We start from the raw sequence: 20,181 nt of genomic DNA, 5'->3' as shown, positions 1-20,181 counted from the left end.
TTTGCCACAGTAGTCTGTGGACTCCAAAAGGTTGGGAACTGCACTAAAACCTAAAGATAGGTGTAATGTAGTGGTTCTGTTACTTAGATCTAGAGGTTCCAGGTTCAAATCCATGCTCAGCCATGAAGCTTCCTGGATGACCTTGCACTATCTCTCTGCTTGACCTCACAGGGTTGTTGCGAGTACAAAAAGAGGGGATAAACTGCATACACTACTCTGAGCTCTTTGCCAGAAGGCCAATAGAAAAATGTGAAAAATAATACACGTATATAAAATCTCAATCTAGAAAATGAGACCTTGGGAAAGAAGATTCTAGCCTGTATATCTCCCTGTGAAGCCAGCTTTCTACATGTAGAATGTTTTACTTTCCCATTCACATTCCATTATGAGTGCCCTTACTTGCGATATTCCAGACCTAGGTTTGCTATGTCAGTGAGAATTGCACTATAACACACTTGAAGCTTGTACAACTTACAATGCACTATAAATAGTATTTTTTATTAGTAATGTTTGAGCCTCTTAGTTTTTTTTACAGTATTAAAGAAATCTGCAGACTATTCTACTTTGGGAAAAATATAAAGGCTACAACCACCTGAACATTTATGGGGGAGGAACAGATTTGTCCATTGAGTAGGGCAACTGTGATGGCCACCCTGGATTCTGGCACTTGGGGGGAATTCCATATCCTGCTTCACCTCATTTCTTGTCTCAGTGTGGTGAGGAACCACTTCAGAAGCAGCATTAGGTAAAAGTGCAGGGGAAGGCTGGGACTGGTGTGTGCTGCTTCTGCAGTGGAGCACAGGGCGGAATTAGAGAAGGAGGGACAATATTATGCATGTCTACACGGAAGTCCCATTTATCTCAATGGGACACTGCCAGGTAAGTGTATAGGATTCAGCCTTTAGGCAAGGAAGGTATCAGATAGGGTTTTGTCCTTTGTTAAAAAATAATCTTGTAATATGCCCTTTTCATCTCAGGACTCCCATAGACTGAAGTCTTGTTGCATTCAGCCTCCTCTGATTATGTATTTACTCTCTCCTACAAGTGAATGAAAAATCTCTCCTATAAGGTCAAGTGCAAAGTACTTTAGGGGTGGTGGTGCAAAGTACTGTTATTTCAATTTCCTACCTTTTGCACAGATTTATGAAAATTGCTTTAAAATAGTATTTTGTAAATTTCATATTGGTGCCTCAGGAAACTTCCCATATTACAAGCCTTCTTCCCCTGCTCCCCCCTCCCATTTTTTCCCAACTTTGCTTCTTAGTAGGTCTCCCTTTTTGGGAGTGAGTTTAAGTTAAAGGTCTTTAATTGGAATTTTTGGTTGTTGTTTTGTCAGTTTTAGGCTGGGTTAGTTATTTGAATATATAACATTTCAATAAATGTTTGTTACTATAGAATAAATGAGATCAAATTAATACATTTGAATTTTAGGGTATATTGTAATTTAAACACTTATTTTTTCAATGCCTTTTTACACCTACACATACGGCCATAATGGAGGGGGCAGCCTGCACTGGTTGAATTGCCCCAGCCCGCCCCCCCCAGCTCTGGGGAGGGAAGTTCTGAGTAAACATGAAGGATGAGGCTGCAAGGCTCTTGCAATCCTTTGGTACTCTGCAGCCCAGAAGAACAGAGTCCGGTGAGGCCCCTGGGATGCATGCTTCAATCTTAGAGGTGTGTTGTACTAGGTTGGTCATATAGTGTCAGTAGATGCAACCACAGTATTAGAAATGGAAATGGAATAGAACTGTAAAAGAAATCTATTTTAATGTCCATAAAATATCTTAACCCATTTCTGTCCGGCCCACAAGTATACACATTTGATCCCTGTTGCGTCTATGCAACGTTGGGTAGAAATGGCTTAAACCTCAAAAGGAGGTGTTTTGTGTGTTTATGCTTGTTTAACCCCAAAACTCACCGATATCCATACTTAAAGTAGGAGCCCACTCCTATGCAGTATAGTCAATGGGGCTTACTCCCAAGGAAGTGTGGTTAGGAGTGGGCCCTGCTGCCTTCCCTAGGTGACTGGGGAAAGGATTGCAGTTGCAATCCCTGCTTGAGACAGGCCCATAGCCAAGATTCTAGAGGTGGGGAGGACGGACTCTTTTTTTCAAGGGGGGCAATGATGTCAGGTATCTATACTGGTGGGCAAAATGAAAGGATAAGTATGGAGAAACATCAAATACCCACAACTCCCCCAAATTTCACGAAGAGAAAATAATTTGGTTTTTTTAAAGATGCATTCATTATCTGTAAAGCAATGTAACAATTTGCATAGAATAAATGCATCTCTGCATGCAATGTTAAATGTATTGCCTACATCGAAATAACATGCAACATATCCTTTCATTTATGCACCAGTGCAATATACAGGCTTGCAACCCTGCAAAAGTAAAACATCACTGTGATGCAGGTAGTATTTACTTGTATTGAATGTGCCTATTTAACACCTATCTAGCGCCTATATAATGCCTATAGCACCTATGTAGTACCTGTCTACACCTACATAACACCTATTTAAAGCCTGTCTAGCACCTATATAACACCTATATAGCACCTGTCCAGCACCTAACGCCTATTTAACACCTATCTAGCCCCTACATAACATCTAACACCTATATAGTCTATCTAGCACCTATATAACATTTGTTGATGACACATTGCTGATGCATTGATACATATTAAAATAAAATTTATTTACTTTACATAAAAGCAAGATGAAAGATATGCTAGTCAGATACAATAACGCCATTGGAACACTAGTGTTTTTTTTACACTGTTCATTACTTTTAAAAAGCAAAGTACAAATGATTTGAATTTATTGAATCTACCTAGTTGAGCCGACTTCTAGCTTTCTGAGTTGAATCTCCTTAGAGTCAGGGGTGGAACCAATGTCTGTATTTGGGAGGAGGCCATGAGCACTACCTTCAGAGCCCACGTCAACCAGGCAGGTAGACCTGGGCTCTCGACTTGGAGCCCAGATCTACCAGCTGGGTAGACCTGGGCTCCAGTTTGAGCTTATAGCTTCTGTGGACATTTGCTGGGCAGGCAGACCCGGATTTGGGCTCCCACCTGGACTTGGAGGCCGGGTCTACCTGCTTGGGTAGACCTGGGCTCCTGATTGAGCTTATAGCCTACATAAGAAGAGTCCTGCTGAATCAGGCCAAAGGCCCATCTAGTCCAGCTTCCTGTATCTCACAGTGGCGCACCAAATACTTCAGGGAGCACAAAAGACAGCAAAACACAACCTGCATCCTGGTGTCCTCTCCTGCAGCTGGCATTGAGGTAGCCTACTTCTCAAAGCAGGAGCTTACACATACCTATCATGACTTGTAACCTGTGATGGACTTTCCTCCAGAAATTTGCCTCTTAAAGGCATCGAAGCAAGTTGCCATCACCGCATCCTGTGGCAAGGAATTCCACAGACTAACAACACGCTGGGTCAAGAAATATTTTCTTTTGTCAGTCCTAACTCTCCCAACACTTGATTTTAGTGGACGCCCCCTGGTTCTGGTGTTACTTGAGAGGGAAAAGAACATCTCTCTTGCCACCCCTTGCATTTGAATTTTGCACCCCTTGAATTTTATAAGTCTCAATCATGTCCCCCCTCATGTCCCACTCCACCCGCCCAGTGGGTGTTCCCCTGACACCTGATTTTGCTCTCCATCCCAGTGGGTGCCCTTCCCTGCTGGCAGGAGAGTGTGTGTGTGTGTGGGGGGGGGGGTATGCCTTGAAATAGGGATGATAGGGAGGGCAGGGCCCAGCACTGCTGCAGCTGTGCCCAGGGGTCAGGTGGGGGGAAGTCATGGGGGCCTTTTGTCCCCTTCCCTCAGCACAGGGAGGTGGAGAGGTTGGGCCCTCAGACCCACTGCAAGAAGTGGCAGCGCCCAGGGGGAGGGTGCAGTTTGCAGCAGGGTGGAGGGACCCAATCCTAGCCACGCTTTCCCGGGAGTAAGCCCCACTGACTCTAACGGGCCTTATTTCTGAGTAGACATGCCGTGGCTTGGGCTGTGGGCCAGCACTGGCGGGCGAGGGCTCCGCAGGAGCAGAGAAGGGGAGTCCCAGGAGGCGCGCGCGCGCGGAGGGGGCGGGGTGACCGCGCTGGGCAGGGCGCGCGCGCCGGGTCCGGGCGGAGGCCGGCAGTGGCCTTCCCCGGGGGTGCCTCGCGCGCCTGGCTTGGTCTGCGGGCGTGCGCTGAGCTGAGCTCCCTTCCCGCTCTGCCATGGCGGGCAGCCTGCGGCAGCTGGTGGCCGTGGGCACCGCGGTGGCCGTCACCGGTGGGGTCGCCTACGCCGTCTGGAGGAGCTACTTCGCCCCCAGGGAGCCTGGGCGGTCGCAGCCTCCGCTCAGGGCCCAGGAGAGCGCCGGGTTAGGCAGCGCCGCACCGCCTGCAGGAGGAGGCCAGGTAACCCGGCGGGAGGGGGTCTCTTCGGCCTCCGAAGCAGCAGTTCCTCCGTGCACCCTTTCACGGGAGTGCAGCCTCGCGACTCCCCCCCCCGTCGTGTGAAGCTGTGCCGCTTGGACACGTGTTTGCCCGCCTCCTCTCCGGGTCGTGAGAACGAGACCCAGATGGGACCCGCTTCCTTCCAACATGCATATAGGATGAATAACGTCACAGGGAATGCAGATCTTAAAAAATTGGAGGCTTGAGGCTACAGTCCTATCCACACTTTCCTGGGAGTAAGCCCCTTTGACTATAATGGGACTTACTTCTGAGGAGACAGGTGTAGGATCAGGCTGTAAGACTACAATCCTATCCATACTTTCCTGGGAGTAAGCCCCATTGACTATAATGGGACTTACACCTGATTAGTCTTGCATAGGATTGGGCTGTTAATTTGCAAAAAAAGTCCCCCCCCCGTCCCCCCCCCCCCGTAGCTGCTAGTTAGTTTCATCTCTGGTCTGCAAAACGTTTTGCTACTGTAGTTTTTTCCAAATGCAGGCAGATGAGGAAGTGGTGGGTCGCTGTTGTCATTTTGGGAGGAGGTGTCTCTCTGTAACTTCACTGCACCTTGCCCAGGAAATGCTACTATACAGTACAACAAATAAGCCCAGTGCATATTTTATGGGAGATGTGGCAAAAGTTATTGATAGCACTTGATCTAATACTCAGTGCTGTGGCTGGATGCACTCCTACATGCATGTAAGTCCCTTCAGCACATTGAGCTTTACTTCTGAGCAAATACTACACCGATATAAACCTCCCTCTACTTGCTTGCAATTATTTATTTGAAAATTTTTTATACCACTTTTCTAAAACTCAGAGCAATGTACAACAAAACAAATAATACTTCCATGTTAAATTATTGCCTGGGGGATTCTTTTTGACTTGCGCAAGAGCTGTTTTGTACCTCACAAAATTACTTTGCCATTGTGTGACTCCGGTACATTGTAACTCATTGGCCTACCTGAAGTTCTGGTGCAGTTTCCTCTGTGTAGTTTCAAAAAGTACATGTGTCAGTGTGGCTGAGCCATCCTATAATAACAAGGGGAATAATGTGAAGGAAAACAAATTCTCTTTTGTAAATTAGGCTTCTGAAGAGCTACCTGCTTAGGGTAAGCAATTATGAATAGGTTGATCAGGCATTGAAGCTTTTGTAAAGGAAGGTATTTAGGTTGATTCTTTTGGGCCATTAAGGTGATTCAGGGCCCAATCCTATCCAATTGTCCAGCACCAGTGCAGCTGTAATGTAACCCCAAGATAAGGGAATAAATATTCCCATACTTTAAGAGGGCCTTTGTGACTACTGCCCCACCACAAGATGCAGTGCATTCCGCATTGGTACAGCTGCACCAGCACTGGAAAACTGGATAGGATTGGGCACTCATGTGGCTAATACAAGCATCTTTGAACTGGATGGCTAATAAAACATTACAGGCACAATTCTATGTATGTCTACTCAGAAGTACGTTCTGTTGTGTTCAATGGGGCTTACTTCCAGAATAGTGTGGATAAGCTTGCAGCCTACATTGCATTTGCAAGGCCTGTTGCAAATCTGCCTTGGGGGGGGGGGGAATAACTTCAGTTATATAATGTTGAGCCTTGACTTCTATGTTCCCTAAATTTTTTGTCCCTTTTGTTACCTTTAGAGCCTCTCTTGTACAGAACTATTAGTCTTGTGCTCCCCAGACTCTTCTAGAAAGGCGTCTCCCTATGGTTACTTGACAACACTTTGAGGCCAGGGACGGATTAAACTAACTGACTTGGGTAGGGTAGAATCCTATTAATGTCACAGTGGAAAGATGGATTAGAATAGAAGCCCTCCCCCAAGGGACGCTCTTCCACCTTTTGTTTTACCTTGACACCAGTACAAGAATTAATTCAAGGTGGTCTGAATGCAGAGCTGACATTGTAGTAATGCTTTGCAGCAGGTTGTTTCTTTCCCTGTTGCGTGCTTGTCTCATTTTTTTGCTTTGGTGCGAATGTTCTTAACAAGAGGATTAAAGAGCTGCCCTAATGAAATGAACTCACAAGAGATTAAACTGAGGTTGGTAACTGAGTCCTTGGGGTTTCTTAATTGAGACATGCTGTCCCTTGTTCTAGAATTGATTTTAAGACAAACTTCTGTGCCCAGCTGATTGGCCTGTGAAAGAATTTTTTGTAGAACAATAAAATTTTATTAAATTTTGTCTTTTCAAAGATATAGAGACTTCCCTTTTTCAGTCTCTGAGAATCTAACAGTTTCTCTTGGTTTTTTTTTTTAATTACAAGAGCAGAATCCTATCTCTGTGGGCTTTGGCTGAAGAAGTAACAGTGCCTAATGAAACTGGGTGTTCTGTTATTGATAATAACAGAACCAGCAGACTTTTTGCCACCTGTTGTGAAAAAAGCCACATTCCTTCTGCAGTGCACAAGTTAATCATTTTTTTTGCCCCCTCCCCTTTGGCTTTTGCTTCTGGTGGAAGCTGGGAAAATAGTCACTTTAGGGCAGCAGTTTCCAAACTTAACCCTGGTAACTGTGCCCTGTTGCAGCAGCACTGCAGGAAGATGCAACAGCCACCAGCACTCCACTGAGATTGCTCAAAATCTCAGGAGATTGTGCACAAGTTTGAGTGCTCAGTCTTGCCAAGATGGCAATGCCCAGGAGAGCTGGCACCCTGTGAATTTGCTGCAGCCCCCTGGGGCACCATGGTCTACAGTTTGGGAATCACTGCTCTATGCAATGCCATCTCAGACAAGAAAACTCACACACAGTATATATACCCACTACCTCTGAGCAAGTGTATTGAGCATACACACAACCCTTACTGCTACAACAGTCTGGAGCAGATGAGATTAGGATCCTGAGGTGCAGCACCCTTCAGGCCAAATAGCTACATAAACTAATCTTGGATATATAGGCATGCATTTACACTATTGAACATGGTTCTCTTACTTAAGAGGGCACAAGAGAAGGTTATCATTGCTGTTCACAGGCAGTAGGAGAATGTGTATGGTAAAAGGTTTGCTATTTCCCAGGCATGATAGTGGCATGCCTCAGGTTCTTCTTCCACCTGTATGCATGGTGTAGCAGACAGAACAAGGATGAGCAGGGCTCCATTCACACAGGCCCGTACAACATTCATTTCTGACATGTTAGCTTGCTGTATTGACATTTAGTGAGGGATGGCAATAGCATAGCCAGACATCCGGTAGTGGTGAGCAGTCCCAGGGTACAAGAGCCTAGTAAGCTAATGTAAAGAAACCAATACAGGGCCCCCCCATATCCGTGGATCCCATATCTGCAGATTCAGTTACCTGCAGACCAGGTCCAGGCCCCCCCCCAGCACATGCACCTCTACGCGCACCCCCTCTGGTGCGAGAGGAGCTCCCTGAAAGGCTTCCTCAGGCCTCCCAGTGCCTTATGAGGCATTAATAACGTCACTTCTGGTTTCTCCATGAAACCGGAAATTGCATTATTTGAGCTATACAGCTCAGTCTGAGCCCAGCAGAGGCCAGGGACAGATGTCCTCAACTGAGCTCAGACTTCCCTCTGGAGGAGACTCCCATCTGGAATAATGGAACCCCGTGGATAAGGGGGCACGCATGTCCTGAAATCAGGTTACTGTATTTAAATGCTGCAATCCTGTGCGCATTTACCCAGGAGTAAGTCCCATTGAACTGTGTGAAGCTTTGTTCTAAGCAAGTGTAGCAGTTGGCTGTTTAATAATTTTTAATAAAATTTAATTAAAACAAAATTAGAGAGAAATAGCTGAGTGCCCACCAATTTGTTTTTAAGCCAAGAAAGCCAAAGGCTACCTCTCCAGCCAGATGCATCAAGGTAGCCTTGGCCTATTGGGGCAAAACTACCTCTACAACTGACTGGGAAAGTACATTGATAACTAGGTGCAGTGGAAATGAGCAAGGCATCACTGCTTGCTCTGCAGCACCTTTATGCCTTCCATCTGCATACTTTTATACATGTTATAAATGAACATGAATGTGCATAATATGCTAGAGAAGAGGGCAAACACTTTCACTGCGGATATTTGTGCAATTGCTTATATAAAGCTGACAGAGGTCTCTTGTGATTGATTTGAGGATCAGTTCACTGGTATTCATTATGCTTCAACAGTGATGGTTTTTTTAGGACAAAAACAAAGCCCAGCAAGTCCTTGCCCTGCAGGGTTCCATTTCTTCAGAACCACAGTTCTAAAGTAGCTACTGTGTCATGGTAGCTCTGGAATAATGACCATATTCCAGAAAAGTAAACAGAGAGCTAACGTAAATGTAAACCTGAACCAAAGACATTTATTTCTTTTTCATGTATTTTTTTCAGGGTTGTATTGTTATTTTAAGCAATTTCTGCCCATCTTCTATATGCAACAGGGATCAAATGTATACATCTGTGGGCTGGGCAGAAATGGATTAACAAGGAGTGGGCCTGGAGAAGTAAGAGCACTACCATTTTAATTTAAGTTAACTATGCATCATTAAACTAATTCCTGTTGTGCTGAATTTTACCCTGCAATTCTGCACAGCATCCAGAAAGTCTTTGCTGTGGAGATCCTGTATAGCAATGTTCCTTTCATCATATGGACATCATTATCACACTGATGGAGGGAGGGGGCTAGTGTGCGCCAGAATTTCTTGACTGTTATTTTTACTCTTAAAACAGAACATGTTTGAGTACAAAAAAGCTTGCAAAGTACAAAGTATTGAATATCTGTTTATTAATTTTATTTTTTTATCTTGCCATTCCAACTCAGAGTAGTCCACACAGTCCTTCCCATTTTATCTTTACAGCACTCTGTGAGGTAGGCTAGGTTGAAAGATCACCAGTCCAGGATCATTCATTGACTTTCATAGCTCAGTGGGCATTTGACCCCTGACTTTCCCAGTTTCCCACGTTGAGCGCTACACATGCCATCTGTAGCTATGAGCTTCAAAGTACATAAGAACAGCCCCGCTGGATGATTACGGGGCTGGGGCACCTTCCTTACGAGGAAAGGCTACGGCGTTTGGGCCTCTTCAGCCTAGAAAAGAGACGCCTGAGGGGGGACATGATTGAGACATACAGAATTATGCAGGGGATGGACAGAGTGGATAGGGAGATGCTCTTTACACTCTCACATAACACCAGAACCAGGGGACATCCACTAAAATTGAGTGTTGGGAGAGTTAGAACAGACAAGAGAAAATATTTCTTTACGCAGCGTGTGGTTGGTCTGTGGAACTCCTTGCCACAGGATGTGGTGACGGCATCTGGCCTGGACACCTTTAAAAGGGGATTGGACAAGTTTCTGGAGGAAAATGGGGTACAAGCCATGATGTGTATGCGCAACCTCCTGATTTTAGAAATGGGCTATGTCAGAAAGCCAGATGCAAGGGAGGGCACCAGGATGAGGTCTCTTGTTATCTGGTGTGCTCCCTGGGGCATTTGGTGGGCCGCTGTGAGATACAGGAAGCTGGACTAGATGGGCCTATGGCCTGATCCAGTGGGGCTGTTCTTATGGATCAGGCCATAGGCCCATCTAGTTCAGCTTCCTGTATCTCACAGTGGCCTACCAAGTAGCCCACAAAGTAGGAGGCTCACTGCTGGGAAAATAGAACTCAGAGTCTTGTTTGGGAAATTAAAATATATTGATTTCTAATTTCAAATAGAAATTGGGTAAAAGAATATATTGTAACCTGAATCCTTAAGACTGTGCATCTAACAAATTCAGCTTAAAAAAATTTGGCGAAAAGATTGGCTGATTGGCAAGCAGCACATGGGGTAATTTTATGTTGTCTGTCAACTGCAAATAAAGTAGTTATGGGAGAGGGCAAAAAATGTATCTATAGTTCCAGTTATAAGAAAAACTATATTCTCGGGTCATAAGACAAAGATATTCCACAATTTAATAATTCTTGAGGTTTTGTATGTCACCTCAATGTACGATTTAAAGGTCTGCCACAGTTTTTTGTCACAGATGCAGTGACTTGCTTCATGGGCAGTAATTAACATTCTTTCTTAATGTTCCAGCTCTGTTCCACATAAAAATGGCTTCATGTAGGTTTCTGTTTCTTGCATTTCATGCCTCCTGTCTTCACTGGTTTTTATGCATTGCAGGATAAGCCACCAAGCAAGCAGATCTTAGTCCTGGGCTTGGATGGGGCTGGAAAAACCAGTGTTCTCCACTCATTAGCAACAGACCACGTCAAGCGCAGCACGGCTCCCACTGAGGGTTTCAACGCCGTGTGCATCAGCACTGAGGAAACCAAGATGGAATTTCTAGAGAGTAAGCATTGGTGTCTAAGGAGTAACTTTAAAAAAGTCCCTTTATTTTAACTTTTTGCTTAAAGAGATCACAGTGTGTGGAATCTTTTCTCCCCAAATCAAGATATGTTGCATTGGTAGTGCAATTCTCAAGTTAGCAGATAGACAATGTGAGCTTTAAGGGTCTGTATGGTTTATATTTTTCTGTGCTTAGAAATAAAACAGGCACTAAGGAATACATGCTTCTTGGTTGATGAATAGATTTAGGCCCAAATGCTAACCAACTTTCCAGCACTGGCATAGCTGTGCCAATGGGGTGTGTGCTGCATCCAGCAGTTGAGTGGCACCCACGGAGGCCTCCTCAAAGTAAGGGAATGTTTGTTCCCTTACCTCAGAGCTGCATTGCCCTTATGTCAGTGCTGGAAAGTGGGATAGGATTGCGCCCTTAGTCAACCCAATTGTCTTAACATGGAATATGGCATAGAGAGAATACATTAGTTTGGAGAGAGAGTGTGCAGGCATGGCTTTCATAGGACACTTGATACTTAACAGTTACAGGCCATGATCTAACCAATGTTAAGAACTTTTAAAACCATAGCATCCAGTCTAGTGCTTTATCATTGAAAGCTCCCTTATCAAACAGAAGGGCCTTGTGCTCTCCTCCTTTTCGTGGACAGAGCTGCTGATGACAGAGCACTCATTTAGATGCTACCTGTTAATTTCAATAGGAAAATTAAGTATGTGCCTAGTTCTTTCATGTTATTAAAGAAAACCATATGTAGGCACCTTTCAGTAGTGGCATAGGCAAGAAAGAATTTCAGTTGAATTCTGAAAAGTTCATATTCCCCATTTTTTAGGTCAATCTGTGGTCAGAACTTGTAATTTGAGATCCCTGCCCAAGCCATAAGTTTTCTATGTAGAGCCTGTACTGATCTGCAGTAGTCCATATGGCCTTCTGTAGGAATCATGTGGTTGGGAAGGGGAAACATCCAAAACTGCCTTATATAACTCACCCCAGTATTACCCGCTTTCATTGGCAGCAGCTTTCCAGCATCTGAGGGAGACCCTCTACAGGCCTGTGGCTATAAGTAGCTTTTGCTTTTAGAATGGGTGATGCCAGGTGTTGAACTTGGAAGCTTTTCATCCATACCATGTGCTCGAACACTGAGCCATGGTCTTTGTTGGGCAAATATATCCAAAAATATGGAATTTATCATAATAAATAAAACTTAGTTTAATTATTATTGCCTCACAGCTATTTTTTCATGACAGGGATGTGTAAAATCCTCTGCAGGATGGTACCTTCTTTTTTGAATATTGCTTCCTGCACTTCTGGTTTAGTGTTAAACTCACTGAGCCAGTAACATGGGAGACATTTGGGTGAATATGTTCTAGAAAACAGGGCTTATGTTCTTAAGAATGGAGAGTTTGTTAGACCAGGTTGAAAAGAGCTGGATCTGTTTCATATAGTCAAATGAGACCATAAAGCTGGCTACGGGAGGGATGTCGGCTGTTTTAGAATGTGGTAAAGGGAGAGAGAATGATTACTGGTAACAAAGACTACTGTGGGGACGAGACTCATACTCTGTCCATTAATAAGCTGTCCAAAATACAGTTTTTCAACCAAAATTAGAAATTATAGCACTGCCTCCTTAGAATAATAATAATAATAATAATAATAATAATAATAATAATAATAATAATAATAATAATAATAATAATAATAATAATAATAATAATAACAACTAGGTATTTATATACCATCTTTCTGGTCATCGGATTACTCTCTGACTTTATTCAAGGCGGTTTACATAGGCAGGCGTTTCTAAATCCCTCAAGGGGATTTTTACAATCTTAGAGGTTCTCTCTTTCAAGAACCAACAACATTTCAGATGGATCTTCCTGGTTTGGTCTCACTTCTGGCCTCCATTTCTCCCACGCAGGCTGACAAGCAGCTCCAACTCTCACATGGAGGGCAGCCAAGACGCTTCTTGCTCACATCAAGAGCAGGTGGAATGGGCCTGCTCACATCAAGAGCAGACTAGATGGGCCTATAGCCTGATCCAGCAGGGCTGTTCTTATGTTCAGAAATGTCCTGTGGCCTGGAGAGGCAACACAGAGAGCCTCCTGGACGTGACCTGAAGGCACTTACAGTCATGTCTGGGAACTGGTGAGGCCCTCCAGTGCAGGTCTAGCACCTGCTCTGAATCAGATCTGTAGGTGCAGAACCTGCGGATAAAGAGGCCCCACCTGTACTGCTTTTTGGGAAAGTGGGCCACTTCCTCCAGGGATGGCTACTTACGTGCAAGCGTGGGTGGCTTGCTACACAAATTGTTCCTGCAGTAAGACAGGCTGCTCCAGTTGCTGCTGCCTCCTGGTCTCTCATTCATTCTGTGCCCTCCTTCCCTAAACTGCCCTCTTTTGAAGAGCAGGATCCTGGCCATTGTACTACTATCACAGCCGTCTCCCCCTCTAGTGAGGCTGAACCAGTCAGAGTAGCGTTACATGGTTGCCGTAACAGTGGTGGCACTTTTACACACACGGGTCAAATAATCAAGAGAGGCAAGTACTACTTTGAAGTACCACCAGCATACTACTGCTTGAAAAGCACTGTTAAGGGTGACCCCAAAGTGTATTTGCAGCATAAACCAGGCCTCTTGGTCCTAACTGTTGCCTCACATTTACTGAAAGTTATCAACATGCCCAGCACTCCTGTGTTGTTCTCCTCTGCCGAGGAAAATTGCTAGCATTAGCCAGGCTATCTTCAGTTTTTTCCTGGTCTTTTCACTGAGAATAAGTCGCTGATGAGCCCAGCCTTTCTAAGAATGCAGTCTGAAAGCTGCTGCTTCAGGTCTCTTTTCTGTAAAAGAGATGTTGATGAGTAATGGGGGGGGTAGTGGCGGACCTGATGGGGCAAATGCCCCGGGCACATAGCCTCCTGTGCCTTTAGGACCTCTCGGAAGCCTCTCTGAGGCCCCCCGACGGGGTTGGAAACTGCTTCCAGTTTTCCGGAAGCACCTTTAAAGCATTGGGGAACCTCAGAGAGGCTTCCCTGACACATACTGGAGTTGTGTGAAGCTCCATTGTGCTCCAGGAAAGTGGGGAGGGGGATTTGTGCACAGGGGGGCGGATTTGCCCACAGGGGGATGGCAACATTCCGTGGGGTGGCGCCATCACGGACCTTTGCCCCAGGGTACAGGGCTGGGGAAGTCCGCCACTGGGGGGAGCTTAGTTTGCAGGTTTACTAATGTGTTGCTTTCCTATGTGGTTGCCTTATAGTTGGGGGCAGTGAGTCTTTACGAGACTACTGGAAGATGTATTTGCCAAGAGTCCTGCTGCTAATATACGTCGTGGATTCAGCAGACCATGTACGCTTGCCTGTTGCAAAGAAGCTTCTTCATCAGTTGGTCCAGAGTAATTCTACTTTGCCTCTGATGGTTCTAGCTAATAAGCAGGTAAATTGGAACTTGGGGGGGAGGGGTGTTGAATTTGTAATTGTGATTTTTGTAACAAGGAAGATTGTTATTGTAAACTTTCTCTGGCTCCCTCATGGGCTAATCTTTTGTAAGTTGTTCCTCTCAGTTGCAGATGATAAACATCAGAAGTCCCAAGAAATGAACTTGGGCCCTGCATCTAAGGCCAGGAAGGCACAAAAGCCTAATTGTGTTGCCTGCTGTGCATGGAACCCCAGTCATTACGCAAAACTCAAGAGAGCTCCTAAAGAATAGCTATGTGTGCATATGCTGATTCACAACCAAGCACACTAAAGGAGCATTACATCTAGAGATGGGTCTATGGCAATCTGAAGTGCCTTCTCTTGCACTGCAAACTGCTCTGGGTCACAGATTGTGGGGGTATAATTATACCATGGCATAATTTTTTTGAATAAATAAAATAAATTCTTTCAGGGAGTCCAGGGGTTATCCCATTTTAACTTTTATCAGTTTTTTGACGTAGGGTAGGTTGAGACTTTTTAGTTCAAAATCAATCCCTTAGCTTCAGGGCTGAGCAGGATATGAACCCAGGTCTCCCCACTCCCAAGTCCAGCACCCTAGCCACTGGATACACTTACCATACCGGATAAGGCCTTTGGACCTTGGGGTGAGCTCCTGCCCTGTGATCACAATGAATTAAAAGTACATGCAGATATGAAACAGTAGCTGTGACTGGTTGGTAAAACTAAAAATCAGAATTGGTCAATTTTTTTTTTTAAAATTGACTTCCTAAGATTCAGGCAGCTGTTTGGAACACACAGCAGTTTTGTGCTGTGATGACATATACTCTGGTGTTTGTGAGACAATGCCGTAGCTGACCCATGAATGCCAGTTCTAGAAAAAACTTGTCGTAGCTTTCTTTTTAGTAGTATTCCAATTGTGAATGACTCTCCGTGTGCCGATGCATCCTAAAATAACCTGAAACTTTATGTAATATCTTTCTAATAATGCAAAAAAGGGGTATTGGAGGTAGGGTTTTTGACTGAAGGTATCCAACCAACAGCATAATCCTATGTACTTTTACTGATAAGCAAGTCCCATCCTGCTCAATGGGGATTACTCCCATTGAAAACATTTATAGGATTTCAGCCCAAATATATCAGTGTTAGGATTGTTTACTAGGTGTTTGTGGGTTTGGAGGATGTGCTACTTGTGGAGTTGAGACTTGCTGACAGTGATGATAATTGTATTTACTGTAGATACTCCTATAGTAGTGAAATTTTTGCCAAGTAATCAAGCTCCAATTATCACTTCGCCTTATCAATCAGAGGGCAAAGCCTTTCAACTCTGAAAAGTTTCTCAAGCAGCAGACAGGCACCAAGTTTCTCAAGCAGCAGGCAGGCACAGCTCCTTAGAAGCAATTTGTTAACCTTTTATTCTCCTTCCTTCTGCTGCTGCTTGGCAAATGCTTGCAAAGCAGCTCTGTTTTTTGAAACACCAGGATGGGACCCTCCTTCCCAGGCTACAATTTAGTGCACCATTACTTAAGAATAACACCCATGGAAAGCAGTGGGTCTACTTCTGAGTTAAAAGGGTTGCAAATATATGCAGCTGCATCTCTCTGCTGTGAATTGAATTGCACACTCCCAGTTATGTGTTATGGGTTGTATGTTGTAGGTAGAGCTTCTGGCTTAACACACCAGATGCCTTAAAGGTGGATTTGATTCATGGTTCTCCTGCAGTGGTTCCCAACCTTTTTCACTTGCATATCCCTTGGCAGCCCATTTCTATAAATTGTACCCTTCATATTAGCAAAATGTTTGTAATTAATAATACGAGCCCTCGTCTCTATGAAAGCCCAGACTTCATGTGTTTATCACAGTGTTTTCTCCTTTTATCTGTTTGAAGAACAGAAGACTCTGCCTTTGCACTGTTTTGCACCAGAAGTGTGCTGAGAAATTCTGGGTGACTGATCACTTTCCATATTATGTTTCAGCTTTTTTACTGTGCTGGTTTTCAATCACTTTCATACATGAATTGATGACCAAAAACTAGCTATTGGTGGGGCTTTCACAGCCAACTAGCTACCTCCCTTCCTGCCTTGCTGTTCCTTGCAAGGCATTCCGGAGCATGACCTGCCTTTTTCTGCCATTATTCCATTCTTTTTCAAGTACCCCTAAAGGTCCTGTTGAGTGTCCCTGGGAGTACATGAATAACAGGTTGGGAGCCACTGTTTTACTGGTATGTTGTTTACAGTGCATTTACTCTGATAGTGCTTACAAAAAGGTGGTGAAGACCAGAATTTAAAAAGAATAAAAATGTATCTTATGATCTTTTACTATGTTTTTGATAAATTAGAGACTACAGTTCTTAGGTAACAATTAGTGGTGGGTTATTTTTCAGGATCTGGCCTTGAGTAAAATCAGACAAAACTATAGTCAGACACCCCCTTAAGTTTAACCCCCGACTTATCCGAGGGTCATAGAAAATTCCATGATTGTTGGCTCAAAACCTGCCCTCAACTTATCTGTGGGATCGACTTATAGGCGGGTATCTGCGGTAGGCATTGGCATGTTCTATAGCTCAAATGGCTTTAAAAGAGGGAAAACAGACCTAGCAGGAGCAGATTTGTAGCGGAATGGAACTTCTGTGCCTAAAAGACAAACAGACCACAAGAGACACTAAGAAACAGCCACTGAGAAAGGTGCTGGGCTGGGACGAAGAGGGAGAATTGCTGTCCCCTGCAAATTATGAGAGCCTTCCTTAGAAAGGTGCTTTTTTGCCTAGTTATCAAGGGGCTCCTTGTGCTCCTCTAAATAAGTCTGATATTACCTGCAAGAACAGAAACAGGTGAAATAGGATATAACATTTTCTGTTTTTCCTGAACAGGATCTCGAAGGTGCATACTGTATCACAGACATTCATGAGGCTCTTGCATTATCAGAAATTGGAGATGAGAGGAAAATGTTCCTGATTGGTACACATGTGGCAGAAGATGGCTTTGAGATTTCTTCCAGCTTGAAGGACACTCGGGAACTGATCGCACAGTTGGTGTCCGATACGCTGTGAAAGGCCTGGAGTGGGTGCTGCAGTGGAAGATAGCGTGTGTTGCATTGCCAGTGTGCAGCCATAAATAGTGTTTAATTTTAATTCAGATCTTGTGGGGGATGGCTCTCCTTGGGTATGGAAATCCTGTGGAAGTGATGCTGAAGTTCCAAAGAGCTACTGGTTTAGTTTTTAACCATATAACTTAAATGAAACTCCACTCTTTCCTGAAACATGTGAAAGAGGTGCGGATACTTGGACACTTGTCAAGATAGAACAAACACTCCTCCTTTTCCCATGGGCAACTGTTGTTGGAGCTGTTGTGACACTTTGTGTCAACTGAGAAGCTTGACTCCTGAAAGAGCAATATAACTATACCAAAGGGCAAGTGACTGTCTAGGAAGCAAGTCCTGGTTTCGAAGAACCAAGTTGTGTGTGTCCATGGAGGCTTTTCGCTTGTTGTCAGCTTCATTTATGCTCATCAGAAGGGCTTTGCATATTATTTATTCAGCCTCAGGGTGTTTTGTCCCTTCCATTTAGAGATGGTTTAGTCTTTTGGTTTCAGGGGAGGCTCCATGTTTCAATAATGTGGGACTTCCCAGTTTAGTCATTACACCATTGTAAGGCGATGAGGCAGGGGGAATTGCAGACCTCCAGCCCACTTCTGATCTCTCCCTGAGTATAATTCTAAGGAAGAAAAACACTTAAAATAAAAAATAAAAACAAGGCCATTAACTGATAGGCTTCTGCAGTTTTATTAGCTACCTGTGATGAAAATCTAGACCAAGGATAGGCAATGTATGTTGCACACATATAGCTATAGTGTGACCCTTAAGCCATTGGTCTGGAAATAGATGGTATAGTGAGCAAAAAAAATGGTGTGTAGATCTTTTGCCTTGCATTCAAAACCTGAAGGAATGAAATTTCCTGTTCTGCATTAAAACTCAAAGGAATATTACTGATCAGGAAATTGTTTTTTAGACGCTGACCAGAGAGCACAAAGAAGTCTCCTTTCACATGCAAGGATAGTGGTGGATTTCCTGACTTTCCTTCATAGAGAGCATCAAGGAAGTGAGAAAGGACGAAGAATTGCCAGCTATGCTTGGCTTATTATTTTATTTTGAGTTGCATTGGATGGAGTGGGAATGCAGTTGATCTATTTACTAGTCAAAGTTCAGTGAAGCTTCACATGTGGACAATAGTAGATGGAAGGGCAAAGGCAATGCATTACTTCCCACAAACCATTTGTCTGCCTTTAGGTTCTTTGACACATTCTGACCATGAGATGTTTATTGTAGAGGTCAGGACATTTGATATCTTTCCCTTTTTAGAAAGTTGTCTTTTAAAATATTTCATATTATTATGGTTACAACATAACAGTTTGCTATCTCTTGACTCTGGAGTACTGCAGTGACAGTGGCAACCTTGTCCATTATGGCCAACTTTCTGTCTACCAGGTGTCACAAAAACAGCCTGTCCAAAATGGTGGGGTGGGCAGATGGGCTTTCATCTGTCATAGGAAAGGATCTGGGTTGCCTTATGATTCTACTCTTGCTTCCAGGACAAGTACATGCAAAGAGATTATGCAAAGAGAATGGCTCATCTTCAGAAACAAATGAACAATTGAGAGTTGCCACAAACCATCTTGGAAAAGACACATAACCCAGTGAGAACTCCAGCCACCAGTGACAGCTGCCTTGGCCACTCCAGGCTTTGGGCCAATTTGAATGAAATGCTGTGTGCATAAAAATTGCATACATAGGCAGGGCTTCAGATGGCAGTGTTAAGAAGCGTCTGCTCATGTTGCATTGGTCACTGCAGTTTTCATCTGGTCATCGCTTGCATGTGTGTGCAGGGGCTCTCACCAAGCTTAAGAACCTTTGAAACTTGACAGCATGCCATATGAGACTCTGTGTGGGAACGTGCTTTTTGTAAACCCACACATGATAGAACCAGCTTGTTAAAGCTAAGCCTGTTTAGGTCTGGTCAGTGCTGAGTTGGTGATAGCCTGGAGACCCAACAAATACTGCATTGAGTTCCACAATGGAAGAAAGACAGGATGGAAATGTCAGAAAATAAATTTGTGTTTAATGAGGTAGAGGCCCATGTCTTTCAATGTAGATTGCTACCATTCATTTCCAAAGTAGGGTGGGTGGTTTTCCACCCTAAAAGTTGAGTGGTACATTGTGCTCAGCCTCTCTTTCATAGGCTACTTTTCATCCACAATACTCTCTTACTCATTGCTTTTCTCCCAACTCAGTAGTGAGAGGGAGAATGTACCCAAATTGAAAAGATGACCTCTGAGGAAAGGGGTTGCAGCAGTAAAAGCAATGAGCAGAGGAAGGTTCCAACACCCCTTTCGTACTCTCTGTTTCTCCCCTTGAAATTGTCCCCCCCCCAACTTCACAGGTGATGAGAGGCAGCTCATATTGAAGACACTGGTCTGTTACCATCTCATGTAGCTTCATCCTTAAACAAGCAGCCTCTTGTGAAGGTCCAAAATAGTTTCTGTCATAGTTTCTTACCTCAAGCAAATAGTGACATCAGCTAACCAAGCTGGAATCCCTTAATAACTTTCTCAGGTGATATTAACACAGACCAAATTGTATTGATAGCTAGTTACAAGCTAAGGAAAACAGCTTACTTACTAACTTTGGAGAAAACTGTACATACTTTTTGAAGTTTTTTAATGGTAGAAACTGGGCAGAGGTTTTCTAGGAACTTTTTTCCATTTGTGTTGAAGCAGTTCCTTTATATAAAACCAAAATATTTTATCCTACCTTACTGTCCTTGTTTTCATTTACACAAAAAGGTGTATAGCATGACATCATCCCAGTGGGCTTCCGACAAAAATGGAAGAGAGAGAGTGTCACTTCCGGAGGTGTGGGATAAGCCCTCTGGATCCCAGAAAGTTAGGGGAAGGAGATATTGCCCCAAGAGAAGAAATTCAAATAGCAGGCAAGAGATAACACTTTTAATTGGCCTACTGACTTGCTTTAATTACTTGGAATGCCTGTCCTGAG

At 44.0% G+C, this 20,181-nt stretch overlaps 1 protein-coding gene across 1 annotated transcript; it reads left to right on the top strand.

Annotated features, from left to right (window-relative positions):
• Positions 1-4,133: 4,133 nt before the first annotated feature.
• Positions 4,134-19,895, top strand: ARL9 (ADP ribosylation factor like GTPase 9). Its single transcript, XM_066616033.1, has 4 exons — positions 4,134-4,405; positions 10,533-10,701; positions 13,959-14,134; positions 17,003-19,895. Exons 1-4 carry the CDS (start codon positions 4,223-4,225, stop codon positions 17,180-17,182), a joined length of 708 nt encoding a protein of 235 aa, XP_066472130.1. The 5' UTR covers positions 4,134-4,222; the 3' UTR covers positions 17,183-19,895.
• The last annotated feature ends 286 nt before the right edge of the window (positions 19,896-20,181 follow it).

Source organism: Tiliqua scincoides, chromosome 2 (assembly GCF_035046505.1).
Source record: "Tiliqua scincoides isolate rTilSci1 chromosome 2, rTilSci1.hap2, whole genome shotgun sequence".
Lineage (NCBI taxonomy): Eukaryota > Metazoa > Chordata > Lepidosauria > Squamata > Scincidae > Tiliqua > Tiliqua scincoides.
The sequence above is the reverse complement of the archived record's forward strand: the minus strand, read 5'-3'. Positions and strand labels throughout refer to the sequence as shown.

What these genes read in the sequence shown, in the direction of transcription:
- ARL9 (XM_066616033.1), top strand. Translation starts at nt 4,223, where the DNA reads ATGGCGGGCAGCCTGCGGCAGCTGGTGGCCGTGGGCACCGCGGTGGCC. An exon ending in CAAGATGGAATTTCTAGAGA is followed by an intron (nt 10,702 to 13,958) that starts GTAAGCATTGGT and finishes GTTGCCTTATAG; the next exon opens with TTGGGGGCAGTGAGTCTTTA. An exon ending in TGGTTCTAGCTAATAAGCAG is followed by an intron (nt 14,135 to 17,002) that starts GTAAATTGGAAC and finishes TTTCCTGAACAG; the next exon opens with GATCTCGAAGGTGCATACTG.